The sequence below is a fragment of the Equus przewalskii genome, chromosome 26 (assembly GCF_037783145.1).
Source record: "Equus przewalskii isolate Varuska chromosome 26, EquPr2, whole genome shotgun sequence".
Lineage (NCBI taxonomy): Eukaryota > Metazoa > Chordata > Mammalia > Perissodactyla > Equidae > Equus > Equus przewalskii.
This window is the reverse complement of record NC_091856.1, coordinates 24,752,414-24,778,747: the sequence shown is the minus strand read 5'-3', so window position 1 is coordinate 24,778,747 and position 26,334 is coordinate 24,752,414. Positions and strand designations below refer to the sequence as shown.

Below are 26,334 nucleotides of genomic sequence, written 5' to 3'. Positions count from 1 at the left end.
CTTGAGTTCAAGTCCCAGTACAGCCAATTTTTACCTTTATGACTATAGACCTGTAGAACACAGTTTTCCAATTCATAAAATGAATGGGCTGAATATGGTAACCAATATAGAATGGGGATGTTGTAAGGATTAAACAAGAAAATATGGATGATCCTTAGGACAGTTCCTGACACCTAACGTGTTCAATAAGCATTAGATATGCATAAAGATTTCAATTCAGGTGACAACTGGATATTCAGAAACTTTCTAGCCAGGCCTAAGTTCATAGCTGGGCAAGTAATGGCAATTGGTTCACAGCTTTCTCCTTTATTTGGCACAGGCAAATTTCTTGATTTTAGAGATGTTAAAGCGTGACCACAAACGCACTGTATCTGTTAGAATTAAAGAATATAGGAATAGAGGCATAGCTCTATAGGTTTTATATGTAGTTTTATATATATACATAACCTATATATATATCCACAAGGAGTAATATGTATATAGCCACAAGCACAGGCAAAGGTGCCCAGGGCCCACGAAAGTTACAACGTAGCCTTGCACGAAGATGCGCTAAACTTTCTGGGAAGATGATAATAGCAGACCAAGTTAGAAGATGGGAGGTGGTGGACAAATTGTGAAAAATGCCACAATTTCTCTCCTCCCATCAAAGGCACCCCAAAGGGAGGTTAAAAGGGACAGAGGTGAAACACAGGGCAGAAAGCCCCACTTCCTAGCTACATGATCTTGAACAAGTGACTCGATCAATCTGAGCCTCAGTTTCGCCATCGATAAAATGGGGATATGCACCCCCTGGGGTTGTTGGATAGGGACCCACTGCGCCTTGCTCCCCGCTATGTACGGAGCGCTCAGTAAGACATGTTGAATGAATGCAAGAAATGTGTGCTTAGCACAGTGGCTGTGTATGGTAAGCGTCCAGCAAGTGGTAGTTGCTGGCATTAAAAATGGTAAAAAGACACCACAGCGACAACCCCAGTCCTGTAAGACCCACAGACACCTCGGCTCGCTCGACGCAAGCCCGCGCAGTAACTTCCCCAGGCAGCGAGGTCAAGCGACTGCGCTTGCGCATAAGCTCTGTCCTCCGCCTCTTCAGGCGTCAGGGCCGGTGGGGCGGGCCTCGACGGCGGCGCGACGAGTCCAGAGGGGCGGGCTGAGGAAGGGGCGTGGCTAGCGGGCCGGGCCCCGGCCACTCTCTTCCGGGCTCCGCCAGCTGCGCGCGCATCCTCCTCCCCCTTCTTTTGTGGTCCGGCCCATTGCGAGGGTGACAGGAAACCCTGTGCAGGGAGCGCCGCCATCTTGGACCTGCCCGAGGAAGATCCTGAGGGAGCCGCCGGAGCAGGCGCCGCCGCCGCCGCCGCCACCGCCACCGCTACTGCCGCCGGCGCGTCCGCACCTCCTCGGCCCGCCCGCTCCCTGCCGGGGCCTCGGCCGACCGCCCGGGCCTTTCTCCCGCTGCGCCCGCACTCCTCTTCCTCGTCCTGACGCCCCCCTCCCGCCCGGAAAGCTGCCCAGCCACCAGCAACCCCCCAGGTAACCGGGGCCTTCCGCAGTGTCCGTCGGGCCGAGGCCTCTGTGTCCGGCTTTCCGGGGCCGCGGGGCGGGGGGAGGACGACGGCGAGCCGGGGCCGCGGGCGGGCGGGCGGCGCCGCGGGGCGGGCCTGTCAGGCGGCGGCGCGCCCGGGGTCGGCGGTGGGCGGCGCGGCGCCGGGCCTGACAGGACTCGGTGCGGGGGCGAGGGGTCCCCGCGCGGCGCCCGCCTGCCCGCGCCGCTCCTCGGCGGCCCGCGGAGGGCTTCGCGGCTTGCGGGAAGGGTGTGCGCGGCCTCCCTGCCCGCCTCCCCGGCCGGCCTGGGCCCGTCGCCCCGCCGCGGGTCCCGGCGGCCGCAGACCTCCCCGGCCTTGTGGACCCCCGCGGGCCGCGCCGCCCCCCACCCCCGGCGCCGCCTTCCCGGCTCCTGGGCCGCATCGGGCCCCGAGTACAAAAGGCAGCGCCTCGCAGCCCCGCCGGCATCTTGGAGCCGCTCCGGTGTCCTTGTCGGTGTGGTCGAACGTCCCTGGGCCCGGGCTGGGGAAGGGGTCTGGGGGTCTGTGCGTGCGGGGTGCTGTTTTGAGTGAGTCCCTCTAAGGCCCAGAGGCCGGGCAGCATCGAGCAGTAACGAAGAAGACAAAAGTTTTGGCGTTTCTAGAATCTAAGAAAAGAAGGAACGAGCGTGTTTCGATGGTTTGCACTTTGCTCTGCGCCGGGCACGGATTTAGGTGTCTTCACGTGGGTTTGGGTCGCTTCGCGTAGCCCTCGGTGATGAGTAGAGTTGTCTCCATTTTACAAGCGAGGAAACTGAGGCTCGAAGTTGTGATGTGGCTGGTTGATGGTGGGACGTGGAAACTGGCCTCTCCCTGCACGGTGGCTGGGGTTAACCACGTTCAGGTTAGGCCAGGGGTACAGACGTGGCTTTTTAAAGTGGAGCTGCGGTTTAATTCCTTTTTTCCTGTGTTTGCATTGGGTGACATCGGATTGCTCGTTTATAACCCAGTCTGTGGTGTCAGCCACTACGCTGCCCCTCCTCATTCTCGCACCCCCGGGGGAGAGAGGGCGAGATTTCCGTTTTCTGCTGGAAGAAGAAACTGGGATTCCCAGAGGGCAGGTGCTTTCCTGGTGGTCCCACAGCAAGTGTCAGAGCGCAGATTTGAGCCCTTGCGGAGGTGACCGCTCGTTTCTTTATTAATTGTCACGCTGCCTTTTATTTAGATGTGCTTATCGAGGATAAACTTGGCCTTGCAGTAATCCAGCTCCCGCTTCCTCTTCCTCCAAGACTTTCCACAGTTTGTCTTCAGAGTTCTGCTTAGGCTCTTTTACTTGGTGGTGCCTTGAGGCATGTAGTGGTTAACAGTTTTCGAGGGTTCCCAGTCCAGTACTGCCACTTCCTTACTTGAGTGTCCTTAAGCGAGTTACTTAGCCTCTCGGACTCAGTGTCCTTATTTACACAGGGGATAATTGTACCTGCGTTTTAGAGTTGTTGTGAGGATTAAATGGCATTGAAAACCTTTAGCACGTTGCTTAGCATATAGTGAGTGCCCCGTTGCCTGTAACAGCGCCAGGCCTGTAGTGGGTGTTCGATATTTGTTGAATCAGTGAGAGGAGCGTGGCTTTGGAGAGCTGTGGAGTTAGACCTGGGCCTTAGTCTTAGCTTTCCCTTTAGCAGTGTCTGGCCATGGATGTATCATCTCTCTGAGCCGGTTTCCTTATCTGTAAAATGAGCTTTTAGGATTAAAGATTGTTTATAAAGTAGGTGGGATATATTAGACACTCAATAAATGGCAGTTATTGTAAAGATGTAAAACGTTTACATTCTAATAACCTAAAAAATTCCTTGGAATTAAAGCTATAGTTTTAAAAGTTTTTGCTTTTTATATTTCACGTTTAAGACTTTATATTTGTTGCCTACTTCAACTGTGCAGGGTATTGTACTATTAGAGGAAATTTTGGATTAAGGCAAATAGAATATGTTAAAAGTAGAGCTATTGGAAGATGTTTCATTTTTTAAAAAAGCTTGAAGCATTTTCATGTGGTTAAAAATGCCAGGTATGTCTGGAGACAGCAATGTACAGATAGAGATATCAAAGATACTATATTTTACTTTTTAAAAACTTTTTATTCTAGACAGTTTTAAACATATACAAAATAGAGTAGTATATTGAGCTTCATGTACCCATCAGCCAGTGTCGACAATGGTCCATCTCGTTTCATCTATATACACCTGTACCCTCTCCACCAAATTATTTTGAAGCAAATCTCAGACATCATATCATCTCATCGGTAAATTTTTCAGTATTACTAATCCTTTTAACTTTAGTAAGTGCAGGGTTTGGGGTTTTTTTTTTTTTTACTCTTAAGTACTTTCCGTCTATGAATAGAGGTGCAGTATTGGAGTACTTTATATCCTATTCTTAGCATACCATCATAATTAGCTGGAAAATTTTGTCTTTCTCTTAACACATTAAGGAATCCAATCTTTTTTATTATTTACATTAATTTATATAAAAGTGTGACATTAAATAGCTTGTCAGAAGTGAAGGTTTTTTTAAGTGAGTCTCAGAAATGGGTGAGTTATTTTCAGAGAATGCATACTGTTGAGGAAAGGAAATTGATCACTCATTTAGATTAGATTAAATACCAAAGTTTTGTGTCCACTTGACTGACGGATCAAGTAGCATTCCACCTTAGAGGATCTATAAGCAAATCAAGATGCTTGTTCTTGAGTTCCGCGAAGGCAGGGACAATGTTCTTGATTTTATCATTATTATATTGTCAAAGCCTAGCACAAGGCTTTGTGTTTAGTAGTAGATGCTCAACAAATATTTTTTTTGAAAAGATTTTATATTTCTTTTCTCCCCAAAGCCCCCCAGTACACAGCTGTGTATTCCCAGTTGTGGGTCCTTCCAGCTGTGGCATGAGGGATGCCGCCCCAGCATGGCCCAATAAGCAGTGCCATGTTGGTGCCCAGGATTCGAACCGGCTAAACGCTGGGCCGCCGAAGTATAGCGCAGGAAGCTAACCACTCCGGCCACAGGCTGGCCCCTCAACAAATATTTTTATATTGGAATCACAAAAGGAGTCTATCTTGGCTTTGGTGTTCTTAACAAAGTGTCTTGCATGTAAAAAGAAAAAGAAAGCTTACTAACTTTAATAATGAAGATCAGAATTTAAATCACCTGGAATATTTAGTGGGCTGCTTTTTTCCTCGGTTGTCTTGAATCAGTTATGTAAAAGTTACACAGTAACATCATATGTTCTAAGGAATAGAGTAAAGTAGATATATAACAGTCGTGAAAGGATTAGTCAGGCATAGTGCATAAGTTAACACAGTAAGGAGCCAAACTATTAAAAAAAAGGAAAAAATACCTTCAATTATTAGGATGTTTTTTGTTTGTTTTTTGAGGCCGATTGTATGATTCGCTTCATATGATGTTCCCCATATTATTGGTAAATGTGGAAGTAATGTTTGGAGATATGAATAGGAGTTTTTTTCCTTTGTTTATTCTTTAACTTGTTTTGTATTAGAATTGTATATAAAAATGCTTTTAAAATATTTAACAGTCCTTTATTTTCTTTACTGTTTTAGAATATTACCAGTGAATGTAGTACTTGCTCATACTGTCAGTGCAGGGATATATAAAGAAAGTTAATAATTTGCCTTTTCCTTTTTTCTACTCTCAGCACATGTATTCTTTTTTCACAATTTGGTGTATATTCGTCCATATTAGATACATATAGGATTGAGTGTATGTGTGTGTATTTAAAACTGGGATATGCTATTGCTTAAAACTCTACAACATGCTTTTTTTCACTTACCAAAATCGTTGATGTATTTCCAGGTTAGTACATATATACCTAAATAGTTTTGAAGCCAGATGTTTGTTGTTTCATAGTACAGATTACTTTATTCAGTCATTTCCCTGTTGATGGCAGTGTAGTTTCTAGTTTTTTTGCTGTCAAAATGCTGCATTAGATGAACTTCCACCTTTAACCCTGTGGACTGAAGCTTTTGTTTCTGTAGGCTACTTCTAAGTGGGTTCCTTGGCCAAAGGGCGATTTGGATTATTTTTAAGATTTTAAAATATACCAATTTCTTCCCCAAAATGTTGTGGCCATTCAGACTCCCACAAGCAGAATGTATGGAAGTGCCTACTTTCTCATCTGTATCTGCACATTTCAAAACTAGTCATTTATATGTCTGTATAATTTCATTTTGAAAGGTGTCTGACTCAGTATATGGAGACCATGTGATTCTATTTTTGGCACAACAATGATTAGTGGTTAATATGCATTTATTAAACATTTAGATCTGTAAGTATTGGCCTGGAAATAGATCCATGATTTTGTTAAGTGAAAAAAAGCATGTTGCAGTCAAAATATAATGATGTACACCTGAAATTTATGTAATGTTATAAACCAGTGCAATCTCAATAAAGTAAAAAAATAAAGCAAAATTTTAAAAAAGCATGTTACAGAGTTTTATGCAATAACATAACCCATTTTGAATATATTTCTACCTTAGCAGTGGTATGTTTCATGTTCAAGAAATGAGATTGAGAAATCCTTTGTTAAAGTAATATTAAGCATAGTTAATATTTGAAAGAGGCCACACAACAATTAGTAGTATTTAATATGGATTTAGTAAACAGTTCTCTTGACAGCCAGGAAGTGTAGAGCTAAATTTTACATGCACCAATAGTAAAACTGTTACCCTAAATTTTAGTATAATTATCCTCCATCTTCATCTGATTTTGAGTTTTTGCTTTTATTTTATCAATCTACATATATATACCTTTAAAGGCTACCTTAGTTGGAGACAATCCTGTTCTCTGGAATCAGGCCTGGGTTTGAGTTCCAGCTCTGACATTTACTGACTTTTTAACACTGGCCAAATTAGTGAATTTCTCTGAACCTCCATTTCTTCAGTTTTTACGTGGACATAATGATAATGATTCTGCAGAGTTGTGAGAATTAAGGAAGAATTATATAAGACAATACAGGGAAAAGTAGTGCAGAGCATCACACGGTTTGCTCTCAACAAATGTTAGTTCCCTTCTGAAACTTTTTTCTAAGTAGATAGAAATGAATTATTATTACTATTATTATTTATCCATATCTACAAATCCTGGTCACAGTGTATCCTCTGAATGTAATTATTTAATACTGCTTATTCAGAATATTAAATTAGAACCAAGTGAGTGAACTGAGAAAGATTTGTGGCCCAAAGTACCACTCTAGGGTTTCATAGTATATCTCATAACTGGAGGAGGCAGGATGGTGTAGTGGTTAAGAGGGGGTTCTTGGCAGTCAAAACAGTCCTAGGTTCAGTAGAGACTTGACTGCTTAGCTGTGTGCTCTGGGCATGTTACTTACCTGTTGAGTCTTTCCTCTTCTGTAAAGTAAGGGTAGTAGTCACTCTTTTGTAAGGGTAGCAGTAAGAATTAAATGAGATTGCATGTGAAGTGGTTAGCACATGCCTGGCATATATTAAGTTCCCAGTAAATGGTAACTATACAATTGTGTGTGTTATTAGTTTGCAAGTTGTTCATCATGTATTTAATGATGCCTGTTGTCTGAATGTAATACGTACTCTTTTCTGAAAGGAGTCAAAGGCATTAAAAGAGATCTTATCTGCATGTGAACTTTATTCAGATGCTTTAGTGAAACATGGAAGAGGGGCTGGCCCCATGGCTGAGTGGTTAAGTTCATGCGCTCCGCTGCAGGCGGCCCAGTGTTTCGTTAGTTTGAATCCTGGGCGCAGACATGGCACTGCTCATCAGACCACGCTGAGGCAGCGTCCCACATGCCACAACTAGAAGGACCCACAACGAAGAATATACAACTACGTACCGGGGAGAAAAAGGAAAAAATAAAAAAATCTTTACAAAAAAAAAAAATGGAAGAAAGTACATGTTAACCACACCAGTAACTGTGCACAAGTTACAGAATATTATCAAGATTTTTAATTAGTGGAGATTGTAGTGTTGAGTGGCCTCATGTTTTCAGAGTGTTTGAACTAGACCAACATTTCTTGCTAACCCTCCCTTTTTTTTGACTTTTGAGTTCTCAAAGTAAAGCAAAAGCACCCTTAAGTAATAGAGGAAAAACTTTGTTTTCCCCTTCCAAAGCTAGTTAAAAATACATTCCTTACCTTGACAGTGATATGTTTCATGTTCAAGAAATGAGATTGAGAAATTCTTTGTTCAAGCAATGTTAAGCATAGTTAATATGTAAAAGGGGCCGCATATATATTCATATAGCTCTCCTGAAAATACATAATTTTGCATGAATGTTACCAAGAAACTATGGGAGTATAGTTAAACCTAGCTAATATCTTACCTTAGAATAAGAAAGGGGGTCCTGTTGTGAGTGTTAGTGGCTGCAGTGCTAGATATTTTCTGCTTGTCTACTGAAATTAGTAAGTTTGACTAGCTTTCCTTTAACTATACTTTTAGGGTTTTTATTTGTAATTTTTAAGAAACCTGAAACAGAAAATTGTGTGGTGAGGTGGAGACAGGTACTGGTATTCAATCTGAAATAGTGATCATTCTTTTATTTGGAAGTGTTTTATACTAATTAATGCTTGGTAATTTTAAAAAACATTGTCAAAATTAGTCATCTCAGTAGATATGTAATTAATGAATGCTCTGTGATAAATTAGCAAGTACAAAATTAGTACTTGGATATAATTTCTTGATTAGCCATTAGGCATTTCAAGTGGACATTGGATTGTTAGAGGCCACAGTTGTTGTTTTTTAAGATTTTTTTGTTTGTTTTTCCTTTTTCTCCCAAAGCCCCCTCGTACATAGTTGTGTATTTCTAGTTGTGGCATGTGGGATGCTGCCTCAGCGTGGCCTAGATGAGCTGTGCTGTGTCCGTGCCCAGGATTCGAACCGGCGAAACCCTGGGCTGCCAAAGCAGAGCACGTGAAACCCAACCACTCGGCCATGGGGCTGTCCCCAAGGCCACAGTTTTAACATAATAAAATGGATGGAAGCAAAGTATGCACAGCTACACATTCAGTAAGAAGAGGGAAAGGAAATAGGGAAATCAGAAGGGGAAGAGTATGAGAGAAACAGTAATTTAAAGGTAACTCATTATTTCTCCCCAAGTTTGAATGGAGTTAAAAATTAATTTAGAAGAAGAGTCTGGGAGGAATGCAGGTTAAGAAGTTAATAACCCATAAATATCGTTTTTATTGTGAGAGATTATTTTTTTCCTTGTGTTTGGGATCTGGTTCAGAGATCTGGTAAATAAACCAGACCGTTGTTAGCCTGAGGACCAAGTTCATTCATAAAAGTTTTGAGTCCCCTGTGTCTGGAAAAAGGGAATGAAGTTATTATGATGTTCAGAATCAGGAGTTAATCTAACTAGAAAAACTCCCTTTCCTGAAAGAACTGGTTAAGGGAGTTTTTTGTGATGTCAAAGACTGATTATAAATGTGTTACAACATGTCAGGGTGGACTGGGTAGCAGGGCATCCACTTTTGTTGAATGTAATTTATACAGCTAAGTGAAAAGACTATCTTGTGTGAAGTGATTGTCTCATAATTTACCATAATTAACAACTTCCTCTTCTTTGAGAACAGTAATTCACTTAAGTGTATACTTCTTCTACAGTTAAATTTTGTTATATAGAAATTTTATTTGAAATATGATATACAGTAAGCTATTAATTTCAGCAAATGAATATCTCCAATCATATCAAATATCTGGCTTGTGTAATGTGACACTTGGCCAAAACATTAAAAACTGGATTAAAAAAAATACTGGAAATCAAAATTTTAAAAATGGGGTTAAATGTTCATATATATGAAGAATTTTTGTCTTTCCTTGAGCTGAAAACTGACTTGAGAATAAACTTTTTTTGACTTTATTACTAGTTTAGAATTCACCTCTTGTTTCTCTAACACCTAGCACAGTGTCTGACACATTTAAGGCATTCATTTGAATAAATTGGTGTGGTTTTTTTTAAGTTATTAAAAGTAGGAGAGAAATTAGAATTCTTTAGGTTAAGTCTGTCTAAGGGAAAGGAATGGACTGTGATCTTTTGAAATATCTTCTAATGCATACACTCAGATTTTACCACGGCAAGTAATATTTTATGCCGTTGTTTCTCTCAGCTCCTAGAATAGCAGACATTTGATACATTGTTAATCTTCAAATCCTCTGTTAGGTTGAGCCATATGAAATTGCCAGTAATTGATTTTTTAAAAAATTTATAAGAACAACAGTTTCATGTGGTTTTGTCTAATTTTGACATTAATTTTTTGGGGGAATAATATGATTGCTCTTTCTTTGGATGGTATGCTAACCATTGATTTAAAGTAGAGTAAAAATATTTTGCATTTATAAATTAACTTTTTGTGACATTCGGTTGTAAAATCAGAGTTCTGACTGAGTAGGCCATAACTGATTCACTTGATCAGTTAACAGGGATGGGGACCTTAAATGGGAAGGAGGACTATTTGTGATGATGTTTATCTTAAATTTATAAAGATTTCCTTGTTTGAGATTTTCCAGAGTAGCATTTCTTATTGGATATTTCCTAAAGTGAAATATTGGGACTGTTTTGATATAAATGATTTCTTATATTTCTGTGGCTAATACATGAGAATGTTAAAGCAGTGTTCATCCAAGAGAATTTGTGCATTTGATCAATTTGGGAAATGCAGTTTTATTCTGACTTACTGTAACCAATATTTTGTTTCTAATAAATGTGCTTTGTTTTGTAGATCTTTAAAGGGATAGTAATGATCAGCTTGGATAACTTGTATATACTTTACTTCTAAAGTAACAGTTTTCTTTGTTTTTAGTGCCACCATGGCAACTGCACCGTACAACTACTCTTACATCTTTAAATATATTATTATCGGTAAGTTTATTTAACTTACGCTCTTGTTCTCCAAAGAGGGTTAATATTACAAACTATTTAAATAATAATATTTAACGTACTATTCTGGAAGAAGTGAATGATTCTCTCCCTGCAAAATTAAAGCTCCTTTGATAAGATTTATTTTTTGCATTAGCAATGTACCTTTTGCATTGTGGCCCTGGTACTTCTAGTACAATGCTGGGTACCTTTTGAAGTGATGCTGGTTGTTCTTGAGGGCCACTTGAAAGCTTGTTAACACTAGGAATGAGATTAATTTCCTAGGAGTGCTGATACATTCCAAAAATAACGTGAAAGCCCTTAGAGCCCCCTGGATTCCAAAAATTGATAGAGAACATTGATTTAGAATAATTGCAGTAATGTATATACAATATAGTATTGGTGGTTTTCCCCTTAAGTTTCAAGAAGATTTTGCTTAAATTAAAAGACAGTACTGTTTATCCAAGTATAGTTGTAGGAGCACAGTTGAATTCAGTTCAGTTAATTCTTTACGTTAGAACAGTTTGGTTTAATGTTGAGCTTATGCAGCTATTATAATGCTTCCTTCACCAAGGGTTAAATTGCTGTAGTACAGTCAGGGATAACATCTGTTCTGTTGTGGTTTTCATGTAATGTACATTCTTTTCTTTTGTGGAATTCTATAAGAAGTATAAGAACTATGAGGTAGGTTGGGATGTAGTGAGTCAAACTTCCAAAACTTATTTCTGCTTCTTTTATGCTGCCATATTTGTTACTCCTAGGAGTCTTCTGCTTTTATGCATGGGTTTAAGGGGAAAAAACAGTATAAAACCTTGAAATAGCTCAAAGTGAAAAATACTGTTACAACAGTTTCTCTGTTTAAAAGCACTTCCCCACTAGTGGCTATTTATTAATATAATTTATAACCAAATTCTGTCACTGCCAAATATTAGGCATAGTCAATTTGTACATCACAATGAAAACTGACCTGTATGATCTTTTGAATTCATTATGAATTAGGGAAATACATCTTTTCTGTGTCCCAGAAATTTGCGCTGTGATATGTATGGTAAGAGGTATAGCAATCATTGCATATAATTGTAAGAGTGTTAAATCGAGGAATGTAATTGCAACTTGAAACTTTTTTTTAAACAGGGGACATGGGAGTTGGAAAATCTTGCTTACTTCACCAATTTACAGAAAAAAAATGTAAGTTCAGTATGTAAGGTGAAACAGTAAATTCTTTATTGTCACTTTCCCACCTTTTGAAAAGTGTCATCTTCAGTGTACTATTATGCATTTGAACATAATCTTTTCCTGCATGTGCTCTTCTGTCTTTAGGAGGTGATTTTTTTTATTAGATGCAGATTAAATGAAATATACTCGCATGTTGTATGTAGTGTTGATTTTTATATGCTATATATAGTTTGATTCACTTGTTTAAATTTTTCATGGTAAAACTTAATTTTAAAAAATGTATACTATAGTGTCAAATTTAAATAATCTGATTTTTTTTATTATGTGACTTTCCATTACAGAAATTATCTTATTAGGGGAAATTTGCTGTGTATATCATTTGTCAACTAAATAATAATAGATTGGAAATATTTAAAATCGAATTCTTTCTACGTTTACGACCAGTTGATTAAGATTCAAAGTACAACTCTGTTTTGGGTGGTAGCAGAAGGGGCCATTTTGTTTTATGAAACTGATAGGCTAAATATCGTTGAAATTGTTTCCATAGAGTTGAAATTTTTTCTGTGGTATTTTTTTCCTTATTGTAACGTTTTGATGCAGAGTCCAGTGGTCTGTGTGTACTTGGACCAGAGAGTAGTGGATTTAGGTTTTCAGTGTCCTAATTACAAGGAAAGGACGAACAAACTTGTCATATTGGATTAGACATATATAACTTGCCAATATATAATTATAAGTATTTATTAAGCTTGATTTTCTTTGAGATCTTGATAATGTTTTCCGGGATAAAAATTTGTTTGAGTAACAGCTCCTAGAAGTCCTAAAACCATTGATTGGTTTGTTATATGTAATGATTGTCAGAGGGCTAAATAGTATAATATAATGTTGGTATTATGAAGAATTTATTAAAATCTTTATTTTTAACTTGCAGATTCTTTTATTCCAGGGGACAGCAAACTGTCTTTTGGACTGTGGGCCAAATCCAGTAGTGGCCTGTTTTTGTAAATAAAGTTTTATTGAAACACAGCTGTGTCCATTTTATGTATTCTCTGTGGCTGCTTTTGTGTCTCAACAGCAGAGTTGAGTAGTTGTGATAAAAACCTTTTGGCCTACAAACCTTAAAATATTTATTATTTGGTCCTTGATAGAAATTTGCTGACCCCTGTTCTAGTCCAGTCACATTTCTGTGACTTCTGGGTTTTTGCTGAATTTTTTCTATTTTTTAGTCCTAGCTTTGGCCTGTTTATAGCCTACAAGCATTAATAAGTCATTTGATTATCCAGTGGATTTTTTTTCCCACTAGTCTTAATTTGAAGCTTTTTGGAAGTTGGAATATTATATTATATTTCTTTTCCTCCTTAACAGTTATGGCTGATTGTCCTCACACAATTGGTGTTGAATTTGGTACAAGAATAATTGAAGTTAGTGGCCAAAAAATCAAACTGCAGATTTGGGATACAGCAGGACAGGAGAGGTTTAGGGCTGTTACACGAAGCTACTACAGAGGAGCTGCGGGAGCGCTTATGGTCTATGATATCACTAGGTAAGAGACGGGTAATTTTTTAACCTTTATACCTGAAAAAAGAAATCTACTTTAGGCAGCGTGGTTTCTTATTGATTTAGGCATTCTTTGTAGTTATGTGACTGTAAATGAACTTATTTGGGTTTTGACGATTTCTTCTCTAAATTGCTGTGTAAGACTTGATATAACATGTTGATTTCCTTTTCTGAGTGTGGATATGCTGAAGAAAAACTTTAGGAGATGCTGGTGAAGCTAATAGAAGAATACTATTCTGAAAAGAAGCATCAGTTGAATTATTTGAGGTGAAATAATATTTTATACCAAACTTTGTTCTTTTCACTTCAGTAGAAAGCGAGCAAGTCTTCAGGAGTTAGTCTATTCAGTCTCTATTGTCGAAGTTTGCCCCTTTGCAAAATAAGGCCACGCAAGGAATTAAGTAGTGTTGCTAATCCAAATTGGTAGATTATAAAAAGTTCTTATGCTTGCATCTGAAGGTGTTTTGAGTATTTGTTTATTTACTTAATTTCTTTTTTGTCCTAAAAAGGATTGAAGTGGTTTACAATACTTCAAGTAGCAAGATTAAATTTATTTCAGTTTGACTATTTCTGGAAACTCAGAGCACTTGATATAAAGTAACAAAACTGGACCATAAATGTTTGACTTTGTAAAACATGGAAACTTGTGTCACTTCATTAAACCCTGTGCTGTCTGTCTACTGTAAGCTAGAAAATGAACTGGGTCACCTTTCATATTAATGCAAAGTGATAGTCTAAAGCGGTGTGACTCTTGTCTCACTGTTTGTGGGAGTAGGCATGGGTGGGTGGGACCAACTGATAATTAGACTTTCAAGCGTATTTCCTTTGGGAAATGCTTTATACCGTTTCCTCTTGAAGAGTCACAGTGCACATTAGTATATTGGGACCCTGAGAAGTTCTGCAGTAAAGAAATTGTTTAACTTTGTTTAATTTGATGTTTCCTAAGCTTATTTTATTGAGGAACACACTTTGGGAAATGTTGCCTTAGAGTAAAGATAGTGGTTGAGGAGCTGGCCCTGTGGCACACTGGTTAAGTGCGCACGTTCCGCTTCAGTGGCCCGGGGTTTAGCGGTTCGCATCCCAGGTGCGGACATGGCACTGCTTGTCAAGCCATGCTGTGGTAGGCGTCCTACATATAAAGTAGAAGATGGGCACGGATGTTAGCTCAGGGCCAGTCTTCCTCAGCAGAAAGAGGAGGATTGGCAGCAGATATTAGCTCAGGGCTAATCTTCCTCAAAAAAAAAAAAAAGATAGTGGTTGATTGTAATTATAGTGCTTGAAGTTTCACTAAATTCTAGAATTGGGTGGTCTCAGGGCAAAACAGGCTGAAACAGCGTTAATGCTCTTCACTATAGCCAGGCAATGGGTAACGTGATCAGTAAATAGTTCTGTGGGAAGACTATTTGAAAACCTGGCCATCTGTACAGGACATCCTTTTATGAGAGGTGCCTTCTAGAGACTTCACATAATTAAAAACTCCAAGCATTATTAATAAAATTTAAATATGGTGATGTGTGCTTAGAGTATATCAGTCTGTAGTAGTGTTGTAGCACTTTTTGCCAATTTTGTGTGTTTTGTTTTCCAGCTTTATTGAGATATAATTGACATACAGCATTGTGTAAGTTTAAGGTGTGCGATGTGATGGTTTGATACATGTATATGTTTTGCTTTTAAACATACCTTTTAAGCACAGTGAATACTTTTGGTAAAATTTGTGTCTGTTCAAGTCGTCAAAAAGTACTTATGCTGGAAACAAGCCAAATGTCCAGCAACTGATAAATGGATAAACAAGTATGGTATATCTATACAATAGAATATAATTCAACCGTTAAAAAGAGGGAAACACTGATACATGCTGAACCTTGAAAACATCTTGCTAAGTGAAAGAAGCTAGACTTTTACAAAGGTCACATGTTGTAGGATTCCATTTATATGAAATATCCAGAATAGGCCAGTTCATAGAGACAGAAAGTGGATTGCCATGACGTGGGGAGTGAGTGCTACTGGATGTGGGATTTCTCTTGGGGGTGAGGAAAATATTGTATAATCAGATAGTGGTGATTATTGCACATCTTTGTGAATATACTAAAAAAGGATGAGCTTTATAGTCTGTTTGTTGTATCCCAATAAAACTTACTGAGAAAAAGTCCTTCAGGCTTTAGACAGGTGCTGTCTTGACTCAGTGATACTTCATATTGACGTTAGTGTTACAGCCATGACACTGATTTCTTTTTCCACTTTTTTCTATTATTTATCCTTGACATTTTGCTAACTTAAGTCCCTGCTTTAAGAATGTTTTTTATTCTTGGCATGAACTGTAATTGTTACTGAGTGCTTTCCTAAATTGGCATCACAGCTTTTCGTGGTGGTTTGACTATATCAGTTTTGATATGTTAGATCTAACATCTATGCCAAAGTTAGGGATATTTTAGCACTTTTTTTTTTTTTTAGCACTAGTACCACCAATTAGTAAATATTTGGATGGTACTATATTTATAGATTTGAAATTATGATGGTGAATTTTAAAGTAATAACGAAACAATTACCAGAATCATTACAGAAGTTATGGTACATGTATATCATATGGTTTACATGATTTTGATGCTACTTGCGAAGGTTGTGTAGATTTTTTGTTTAACAAAGTGGTGGCAGTATGTAATTCACTGTTGCTGTCAGTTTTGACATTTTAAAATTCATCATAATTGGTATAAATATTTGTGGACTTGTATTATTTAAGGTTTTGTGCACGAAGCAAGAGATATCTGTTTTGTAAAAACAAGGTGTGCCAGTTCTACAAATATTGAACAGTGATAATGCTTGTGCTCTTTTAAAATGATGTCTGACCAGTGTTTACTTAGAAAATTTTGAGACATTGGGGAAAAGTTGTTTTGATTTGTGTGACCTCTTTTTTGCCATTTCATTGGTGATTTGTATATAATTTGATATAGCACAGTGAAAAGAGAGTCTGAGTAAGGAGTTTTTTCAGTTCCTGCTGGGAAAGGATTAAATGTTTGGGATATCAAAGTTTATATGAGCATTGGCAGCTGGAGATCATGGAATATATTCACAAGGCTAAACTCAAAATACTTTGAGGACACCATGCATATAAAGGGTTCTAGGCCTGGCTCTGAAATCATTTAAATCTTTGTTGGCTTCTGTTTCCTCATCTGTTAAATGAATAAGATGGATTAATGTTCTCTTGAGTCTATATAATTCAGAAACATTTTTAACCTTCAAAAATTTTATTATTTTGGGAGCCAGCCCAGTGGCTCAGCAGTTAAGTTCGCACATTCTGCTTCAGCAGCCTGGAGTTTGTGGGTTCAGATCCCAGGTGCAGACCTATGCACTGCTTGTCAAGCCATTCTGTGGTGGGCATCCCACATATAAAGTAGAGGAAGATGGGTACGGATGTTAGTTCAGGGCCAGTCTTCCTCAGCAAAAAGAGGAGGGTTTGTGGCAGATGTTAGCTCAGGGCTAATCTTCCTCAAAAAAAAAAAATTTTTTTTTTAATTATTTTGACCCCTTTAGTAAAATCTGATTAATGTTACACTGTGTATAATATTGTAAACTATTTGGATTTGTTTGCTATCTTAGGGCCTACTTGGCTAGTGCAAATGAGCCTATGAGTTTTTAAACTCCTGATTGGAGAAAGTGGAGAAAAAGGGCAGTCTGAATCCCAAAATGATTTAGCTGCTGGTAAATAAGAGTACAGTTAGGATAAATTCACTCTCTGATATCTGGGGACTTGAATTTCCAGTCAAATGTATAAAATGCTTTTTTTAAACCTACTTTTTATTTTGTTGTAGTTAACTTACCTTTTAAGGAAAGGTGAATTTTTTTTTTTTTTTTGAGGAAGATTGGCCCTGAGCTAACTGCTGCCAATCCTCCTCTTTTTGCTGGGGAAGACTGGCCCTGAGCTAACATCCGTGCCCATCTTCCTCTACTTTATATGTGGGATGCCTACCACAGCATGGCTTGCCAGGTGGTGCCATGTCTGCACCCGGGATCCGAACTGGCGAACCCTGGGCCGCCAAAGCGGAACGTGTACACTTAACCGCTGCACCACTGGGCCGGCCCTGGAAAGGTGAATTTTATATCAGCCTACAGTAGTGTGACTATCTTGGTTTCTAATTTGAAAAATTTAAAGACAGATGCAAAAATGTTTCCCATTCAATGTGTTATTGGTTAGACATTTTGGTACAACTTTTTCTCCATTTTGTGATTGAAAATCTGGATGATTTCAGAGTAATTTTAGTTTTTTTTCAGATTGGAAATCCTGAGTTCAGAATTGTTTTTCGTCAGTTTTCTCTATTGTTCTTTGCTTGCTTATTGGTCTGTTTATGGATCTGCTTTTAAATGTAAACATTTTATTCCTGACATTTAGGAGAATTGTTGGATATTGAATTATTAATTTAAAAATAATAGGTTTGGCTAGTAAAAGTATGTGTTTGCATCCACAACTGTTATTCTTTAGAGTAACAATCTAGTCAAAGCAAATACTTTCTTAGAATCTGTTGATTAAAGTGTGTATCTTAAATATTGGTTGCCTTTTTTTCTATTGAAATGGCAGTTGTATGTGGCAGTCACAAATGTAAACTTTGATTTTTGCAGAAGAAGTACGTATAACCACTTAAGCAGCTGGTTGACAGATGCACGGAATCTCACCAATCCGAATACTGTAAGTTAAATGACGTCTCCTGTGTGTAAAATTTAAGATCTAAGCTAACTCGAAAAAGAAAGCCATTTGCTAGTGGGATTATTGTATTTGGATACCAAGAATGAGAAAAATCTTTATTTTATTCTTAAATTAATTGAAGAAAACTTAACATTTTTTTTGGTACTAATTACCCCAAGTTTCGCATCTTATAGTTTTTGTTCATGTTTGTGGTTAAAGAAAAGAGAAAGCTCTGAATGGGGTGATGATCTCATGTCAAGCGGCGACTGTGAAATCTGAAACTATCACTTTAAAAGGGAAGGATCTATGGCAGTTTCATAAGATGTCACGTTGGAGGAAACTGGGTAAAGTGTACAAGGGTTGTCTCTGTATTGTTTCTTACAAGTATATGTGAATCTACAACTATCTCAGTAAAATTTCCATTAAAAATAAAAAGAATTCTGCATGCTTAAAAAAATTAGCTTTGTAGCCAGACTGAGAAGATACTGAGATTTTAAAGGCCAACCACCACGCTAGACTCTGCAGTATACAGAGACAGATGTGGATCTTTGGCCCACAAAAGATTATAATCGAGCAGGGAGATGACCTGCGGGTATACAAATAACTATGCTGAAAAGGGAGTGAAATCTAAGTTAGAGTGACTGGTGCTGTGGTGGGGGCGCCTGGGCTGAGTGGCGCCATCTGGAGAAACAAGCTTTACAGAGCAGGTGGTGTTGGAGCTGGGGTTTTAGGGATGAGTATGGTTTCAGTAGATGCTCTTGGGGGAACATGAGAGGAAAGGCACTGAGCTCTGACCGACTCCGAACTTCTTGAGAACGAGGCCTGTGTCTCACTAAGCCTTGCATTCCAGCACCTGGCAGAGGCCTGGTTCAGTAAATAAGTACTCATGGTAAGGGTGGCTTTTACCAGGGAACAGCAGTTTAATCACATTGAGGGTCAGTTAACATGGTCTGCCTGTTATGTCAGGGAGTGTGCCTGGAACTTTCACATCCATTATCACATTAAACCCACTCTAGGTAGCTATACTAATCTATAGGTGAACGTTCATAGCAGCTTTATTTGCAACAGCCGAAAACTGCAAACAACCTAAATGGCCGTCAGTAAGTGAATGGTTAAGCAGTCTGGTGCATCCACACTGTGGAATACTCCTCAGCCATACAAAGGAGTGAACTATTGATGCATGCAGCAACTTAGATGGATCTCAGAGGCATTATGTTGAGTGAAAAAAGTCCGTCTCAAAGCATTACGTACTGGATGGTTCTGCTTATAAAACATCCTGAAAAAGACAAAATTGTAGAGATGGAGAAGAGATTCGTGGTTGCCAGGGGTTAGCCATGAGGGTGGAGAGTGTGAGTGGTGTGAGTTGACGAAAATGAGGGCAGCACAAAGCAGCTCGTTTGTAGTGATGGAACAGTTCTGTATCCTGACTGTGATGACACAAATCTATACCCGCAATAAAACTGCTTAGAACTATGCACACAGGTGTAAAACTGGTGAACTCTTGAGTCAGGGCTCCAGATTGTACCAGTGCCAGTTTCCCGGTTTTGAGAGTGTACTGTAAGTCTGTAAGATGCTGCTATTGGGGAAGCTTGGCGAAGAGTTGCTAGGACCTCTCTACTGCTTTTTACGAGCTTCTGTGATTCTATAGTTACTTCAAGTAAAACGTTAAAATAAAATAAACAAAAAACTCATTGTAGAGGGTCCTTAGAGGAGTATAATAAAAAATTAGTCATGTCCTTCCTGCCCCATTTATACCTCTTGAAATCTTACCAGATCTTCAGAGGAAAGAAAATCTCTTCTTTAAGGTCCAGCTCAAATGTGACATTTTCTGTAAAGTTGCCTTTGATTTTACATAGTAGTTACATACCTTCTCATATTGGTGGTGTATTTTGTACCTCTGTCTTTTTAGCATGCCACTTTATGTCTTTCCTTTCAGGATGGTAGGAAGCATGGTTTGGAAATTCTTAAGGAATTGGGAGAGGCGGCAGTGTTTCTACTGAGCAAATGTTTCTTGTTTTGAGTACCTGTCTTATATTGGCCCTGTGCTACTTGAATTTTTAAAAAGTTGATTTCCTTTTTTGTGTCTTTACTTTATTCTTTAAAAGACTAGTGGATTATATGTGAAAACTTCTTTCCCTCCTCAGTGGGCACTTGTCCACACTGATTGAAGAATGCTCACTTCTGTTGTACTACCCAGCTGTCTTTGCTCAAAGTTCACGTTCAAGTCAAAATAGGTATTTAGTTTATTGGACACGGGAGAGCCAGAGGCCATAATTTTATATGAAAAAAACTTAATGTTGGAAATTCCTTTTAGTTGAAACCATCCATTCTTAAAGTATCTGTATCTGGATTGCCACATCTGTTTGGAAGGAGGGCAGGTTTACCATTTGGTGTCAAATAAGCTTATATATAGACAGAGACAGTTTATCCACAAATCTCTCCTCTGACCCCCCAATGAAAACCAAAGCCCTATTTCTCAAGGCTGCACACTCTTAGAACTTTTCAGACTGCCTTTAACTTCGGCCTAACTTCACTTGTATAAATGATTCCAAAGTCATATAGGTGTATGATATTTTGCCTTGGATTTGAACTCACTGAATATGTGTTCATATTCACCCCCTCCTCCCACCTCCAGTGTCCCCATGGATACACAGACATTTATCATCAGTTGCTAGCCTAGGGACAGTGTGGGGTAGGTTAGTATTTGTCTGAAGGTCACAGTTTGAGTTTTCTACCTGGGTTCTAATGCCCTCCTACCACTGACTCACTAAGTGACCTTTGACAAGTCTCTTTGCCTTATTTGAGCATTAATTTCCTTAACTGTAGCCTGAAGGAGTAGAACTCTAGTAGTTTTTAAACTTTTTGAGGGTTTCCGAAACTTCTGAAAATCTGATGAAAGCCACAGACTTCCAGGGAATGTCGTTGTTTATAGCATTTTGTGCTTAATTTCAGTGCATTCGCAGATCCCTTGGAGCTTGTCTGTGGATCCTTAGTAATCTTACTCAGAAAAATCAGAATCTTTGGCCACACCAGGTCTGCTTCATGGGCTGTTTTGTTTTTGAATGGCTTGTGAACTAAGAATGTCTTTTACATTTTTAAAGAGTTATTAAATAAAACAAAAAGCAAAGAAGTATGTGTAAAGAGACCATATGTGGCCCACAAACCTGAAATACATGCTCCCTGCCCTTTACAGAGAGTTTGTCAACTTCTGGCCTAGATGGTTGCTGAGGTCCTTCTTAATACTAGTGAGTTCATGATTCTTTTGTCCTGTCTGGTGGATAATTGCTAGTACTTAGTTTCCTTTTCTGGCCCACTTCTTTTTTTCTATCAAGATTTTTGGATTTCAGAATTTTCATGGTTGATTTAAATGGTTGCTTTTGTTTTCTTTTGGTCACAAATTAGGTAATAATTCTCATAGGAAATAAAGCAGATTTGGAGGCACAGAGAGATGTTACATATGAAGAAGCCAAACAGTTTGCTGAAGAAAACGGTGGGTTTCTTTTAAGACTTTTAATGGCTTTTTTGGAGAATTTCTAAGGAAAGTGGGATTTTGATAGTGCAGATTGACAACTTTTTTTTTTAATGCTAACTGTTGACATCTCAAGAATGAGGAAATACCAAAATGTGTTTTTGGTTTTTTTAAAGATTTTATTTTTCCTTCTTCTCCCCAGAGCCCCCCAGTACATAGTTGTATATATTTTCAGTTGTGGGTCCTTCTGGTTGTGGCATGTGGGACGCTACCTCAGCATGGCTCGATGAGTGGTGCTAGATCCGCACCCAGGATCTGAACCTGCGAAACCCTGGGCTGCTGAAGTGGAGCGTGCGTACTTAACCACTCGGCCATGGGGCTGGCCCCCCAAAATGTGTTTTTTTATTTGCGATTCATGTTGGGGTTAGTATAATTATTTAATGGCAAATAGAAGATTCCCTCCATCTTAGACAGATACCCTTGCGTAAAATACTGTGGTAGGAAGGAGTACTGAAATCTCATGGGAAACTTATTCCAATGTTACTGAAGAGAATGCCCTTGTGAGCTAATTTCAAATGTCCTAATCATAGTCTGCATTTTATTTTTAGGCTTATTGTTCCTTGAAGCAAGTGCAAAAACGTAAGTATGGCTAGAATTAGTAGATCATTTTCAATTACATTAAAATTTCTCAGAATCATATATATGAAAAATATATAATGTATATATTCATATAATCTATAATATATAATGTTTATGGCAGGAAGAACAGTAAAACATCTCTTTGCTTCCTGTTTCACATTTAAAAATAATGTTTTTTGTTATTCTACCTAAAAGATTGTACTTTGATTATGCCCACTGGTAATCCAGGTTAATAAATGAAATTGTGTTAACATTTCAAAGTGTTTGACTTTCACAACTGAGGTTGAGTTTGACATTTTGGACCCAAGCTTGGTCACCCTGTTCATTTAATACTTCTGATCACAGTAAAAAGCATGACTTAAGGAAATACTCAATGTCTAAAAATAATCAGAAGCATAATCAACATTTTCTAATTGTTATTCTGTGTCCAAAATTGAACCCCAGGACTCCCATCGTAGTTTTTCATTAAGCCAGAAATTCCTTGCAGTGGTGAAAAGCTAGCCCCTTTTTAGTTAGCCTCATCTGCACTGTTAGTCCTAAGGGAGCTGAAGTTTGAACATGGCTAAGCAGGAATATGTCACTATCGCCTGATAAAAACAGTACACGTCCATGCTTGGCGAGTCAGACCATATAAATCCTGAATCCTCTTCTGCATATTTGGAGATATTTCATTTCTGTTTGGAATACCATCTCTTATTACAGAAATTGTTATATATTGACATATATCATTTTAATGATTAGAACACATACAGTTATCTAAATAGGGTTTGTAGAAACAGCTCTTAGTACCATGTTTATATGCTTTCCACAGAAAATATTTTCCCATGTTGTTCTGTTAGCTCAGTCCTCTGGTAATCTCTTATTAGATGACAGTGGCTAAGTTGAAGACATCATGGCAGTTGACTAAAGGTTAGCAAAAGGTCAGTGTATAACGTCTTATCTTTTTAGAAAGCTATGGTTCTCGAATCAAGTTGTTAATTGCCTCTTAGGGGAGAAAACGTAGAAGATGCTTTCCTTGAGGCTGCCAAGAAAATCTATCAGAACATTCAGGACGGAAGCCTGGATCTGAATGCTGCTGAGTCTGGTGTACAACACAAACCTTCAGCCCCACAGGGAGGCCGGCTAACCAGTGAACCCCAACCCCAGAGAGAAGGCTGTGGCTGCTAGTGACCTCTTTGCCGTGGCTCTCATTTGACCTTTCACCTCTGTCTGTTGGAAGCAGTACTTTTTACTGCTTCATTGTCTTCTGTACATCTTACTGGGTTTAATTAAAAAAAAAAGGAAAAAAACAACTCTGTTGTAAAAACAGTTTAACACAATACTAAACTGCTAAACAACTAGATGTAATCAGGTTATCAAAGGCAAGTAGAGTAATCTCTCCTGCATGGTAAATCTAGACTTTTTTTTTTCCCCTTGATTGTCCTCGTGATAGGTATGTCACCAACACATGATTTAAACTGAGCACTGATGCTGGACTTCATGATTTTTACCCCTCCCTCTTTTTGGCAAGGCTTTGTCTCACTGTACGGTTTACTTTGATGGTATCTTAAGCCTTTCTCCCATCTTTAACTGTTAAGTATGTCTGTTGTAACCATTAAGTTTATTGCTGTGAAGCGACTTCTGATGACAGAGAGGGGGTTCTATAACTGCTTTTGTTTGTTTTTGTCGGATAAATTCCCTGTTGTGTGGGTGGCATTTTTCTTGAGGAGAAAGAAATGCTTCTCTTTAGAGAAGCGTTTTTATTGCTTCTGTCTTAGCCTTGCACAGGGAAAATATCCATTTATCTTTTCTCTTGTGCTTAATAGCTTTATCTTTTTTTTATACCATTTTATCCTTTTCTCTTTAGCAGAAAGTAAATATGTATAAAATTTGAAGGAACCGAACTAACAATACATTCTGTGTATATTATTTTAATGAAGAAAATAAATTGATTACTGGCATTGGAACAGTATAAAATACCAGTTTGTACAGTATGACCTATATGTGACCATGTTACTCGCTTCCATTTCACACAAGGAAATAGACACAACTGCAGTTCACAAGTAATACTGGCTCCACCCTTTGGTGCTGGCAGTGTTTGGGGACATTATGCTGGAAAGAGCTCCTAGCGTGAGAGGATTAACACTAGCAGATTCTGTTCCATCTTTGCACTGTGGCTTACCTGCTGATTTTCTTAACTGTTCTTGTGCAATCGACAATGTGCTAACCTGCTTTTCTCTTTTTGTAAACGTTTTGCATTACAGGCTGCATTTCTTGCCTTACTGTATAGAAAAAGAAAAAAGGCTGGGTTTATTATTGCACATTTTAAGCTTTTATACCTTTATCTTCTTGGAATGGTGAGATTCTGAACCAGACAGCCAGAACCACAGGTCTGCTGTTAAGGGATTTTAAATTGTGCATTTTTAACACTACAGTGAGATAATTTAAGCTATCCCTTGTGTTCTTAGTATGAGGGTCTATTTTATGTCATGTTGGCATAAATTGTTTTGTAAAAGGGAAAATGTTTCTAACGGTGTTCCAGTGTTTGTGCTAATGCAGAGTAAGTTCTTACTTCGTCCCCGGTGGTTTGGCCACTGAAAGAATACTGTATTGCAAGGGAAACAATCTTAGTTCTGTAGACAACAAACTTAGGTTTTATCAAGTTCTTTACTTCTGTTAATTGATTTCTGATTGAGTTTATGGTTCAGGCTGGGAATTGAGAAGTTATTTGAAGTAGGATAGGTAAACCTCAGTATATTCTGTAAAATGCACTCAACTCTACTGTTGTGTTTAAAATACACATTTTAAATCCCTCTTTACAGACACTAAAGTGAAAAATAGAGCTTTCTGGGTTGTAAACGTGGTAGTACCAGAGTATTGTATAGTCATTGTTAAATAAAAGCCAAAACTGGAATGTGCAGAGAATAGGATTTGGTTAATTTGTGGACTCATCTTTGTTTTTGTCTTTAACTTTTTTTAAAAACAAGATTCCTGGAGTAGGTTGGTATATTCTGTTAAAGACTTAGAGTGATCCATTTTGCTTACACTTGCATCACAAGGGACTCGCCCAGGGACCATGACCTGCTGGTGTGTGTATATATTTACAAAAACAAAACAAACAGCCCACCCATTGGGATCTAAGGTAGCAATCACAGACTGAAGACTGCGGCTTGTTTAGGTGCAATACCCTGATTCCCAAAGTTACTTACAGTGGGTCTTATTGTTTTTGTGACAGGATTTATTCAGACTGCTGTACTCTTCATTTGATGTAACAAAATGCTATTAATCTAAATATTTGTAAATAAAGTACCTGTATCTAGATTAAATTAAGATTGTTTGCATTATTTTCTGAACCATACTAGGATTTCATATTTTCTTCAGGCAGTTATTTGGCATAAGTTGTCAGTTTTTATTGCAGAACTGTCCTTATTTGTTGTATAAAGAGAGAAGTCTACGGATATAGCGTAGCAATCCACATCAGTAATTGAACTACAAGTGTACCCTTGTGTTAGGATCACTCTTGCAGTGTTCTCAGTCAGCCTTTTTCAGTGTGAGATCAGCACATTTTGTGCCTGATAGTGTTCTCCCTTGACTGTACTTGGGGCCACATTTTGTTATTTGCATGTGTAATCCCCTATAATAAACCTGGGTGCTCAAAAATAGAGGAGCAATTTGTCATATTGTAACATTCATGCGCCAGGCACTGGGCAAATACACTTCGGAGAGAATGTGGAAATTCTGTTAATTTTTAATCCGTGAGAGCTTACTACTTACGTGGTCACCTCCCTCTCTGGGTTACTCGATGTGCTCGCTCCTGTGAGCAGGCCCTCCTGATGAGTAATTGGTGCTCAGTATTTTTTATATGTTAGACGTTTCGGTGCAGTGTTCAAGTATTTTTCATGGATAATAAAGTGTTTGATGCAGTAATCTTGATTTTTTTCTTTGGTTGGTAATGTTCATGTAATGCTAGTAAGAGGTAGTAGTCTAGTTTCTCTGGAAAGATGTCTTGGAACCAGGTGTTTGGCTTCACACATTAATTACCTCACCTCTGTAATTAATTCCAGAAGCCTATAGTTTTGAGAACTTTTTGTTCACACATCCGTTGTTTTAAGTGTGATTTTTTTTTTTTAATAGATGTGTGATTCAGTTCACTCTCCTTAAACAGAAGACCAAATGATTACCTTCCATTCCTTTTTCTGTGGGAATATAGCATTCATGTGGCAGTTTAAGAAGGTATTTTTCAGACAGGACAGGAAACTGTCCCTGAAGAATTTCAATGGTTGTGACTAGGCAAGGCTTTTAGGCATTTTGCTAAGACTTGTGAAAATGAAACAAAGGAGAATGTAAGTACAAAAGACACTACCGAATCAAGTTTTGGAAGTGGATGCCTTCTAAATTTACTGTTAATAAATTTTATGCCAGTTTCATTGTCTTTATCATA

The 26,334-nt window shown here is 38.5% G+C and overlaps 1 protein-coding gene across 2 annotated transcripts; it reads left to right on the top strand.

The window, feature by feature from the left end:
- Nucleotides 1–1,080: 1,080 nt before the first annotated feature.
- Nucleotides 1,081–25,219, top strand: RAB14 (RAB14, member RAS oncogene family). 2 transcript variants are annotated; one of them, XM_070597025.1, is made up of 8 exons: nucleotides 1,081–1,527; nucleotides 10,346–10,404; nucleotides 11,536–11,589; nucleotides 12,940–13,117; nucleotides 17,743–17,809; nucleotides 21,209–21,296; nucleotides 21,884–21,914; nucleotides 22,904–25,219. In XM_070597025.1, exons 2-8 carry the CDS (start codon nucleotides 10,353–10,355, stop codon nucleotides 23,079–23,081), a joined length of 648 nt encoding a protein of 215 aa, XP_070453126.1. In that variant the 5' UTR covers nucleotides 1,081–1,527; nucleotides 10,346–10,352; the 3' UTR covers nucleotides 23,082–25,219. The 2 variants fall into 2 exon arrangements, with proteins under 2 accessions (XP_070453126.1, XP_070453125.1); XM_070597024.1 differs by lacking the exon at nucleotides 1,081–1,527 and adding an exon at nucleotides 1,757–3,810.
- The last annotated feature ends 1,115 nt before the right edge of the window (nucleotides 25,220–26,334 follow it).

What these genes read in the sequence shown, in the direction of transcription:
- RAB14 (XM_070597024.1), top strand. Translation starts at nt 3,698, where the DNA reads ATGTACCCATCAGCCAGTGTCGACAATGGTCCATCTCGTTTCATCTAT. An exon ending in GACATCATATCATCTCATCG is followed by an intron (nt 3,811 to 10,345) that starts GTAAATTTTTCA and finishes CTTTGTTTTTAG; the next exon opens with TGCCACCATGGCAACTGCAC. An exon ending in CTTTAAATATATTATTATCG is followed by an intron (nt 10,405 to 11,535) that starts GTAAGTTTATTT and finishes TTTTTTAAACAG; the next exon opens with GGGACATGGGAGTTGGAAAA.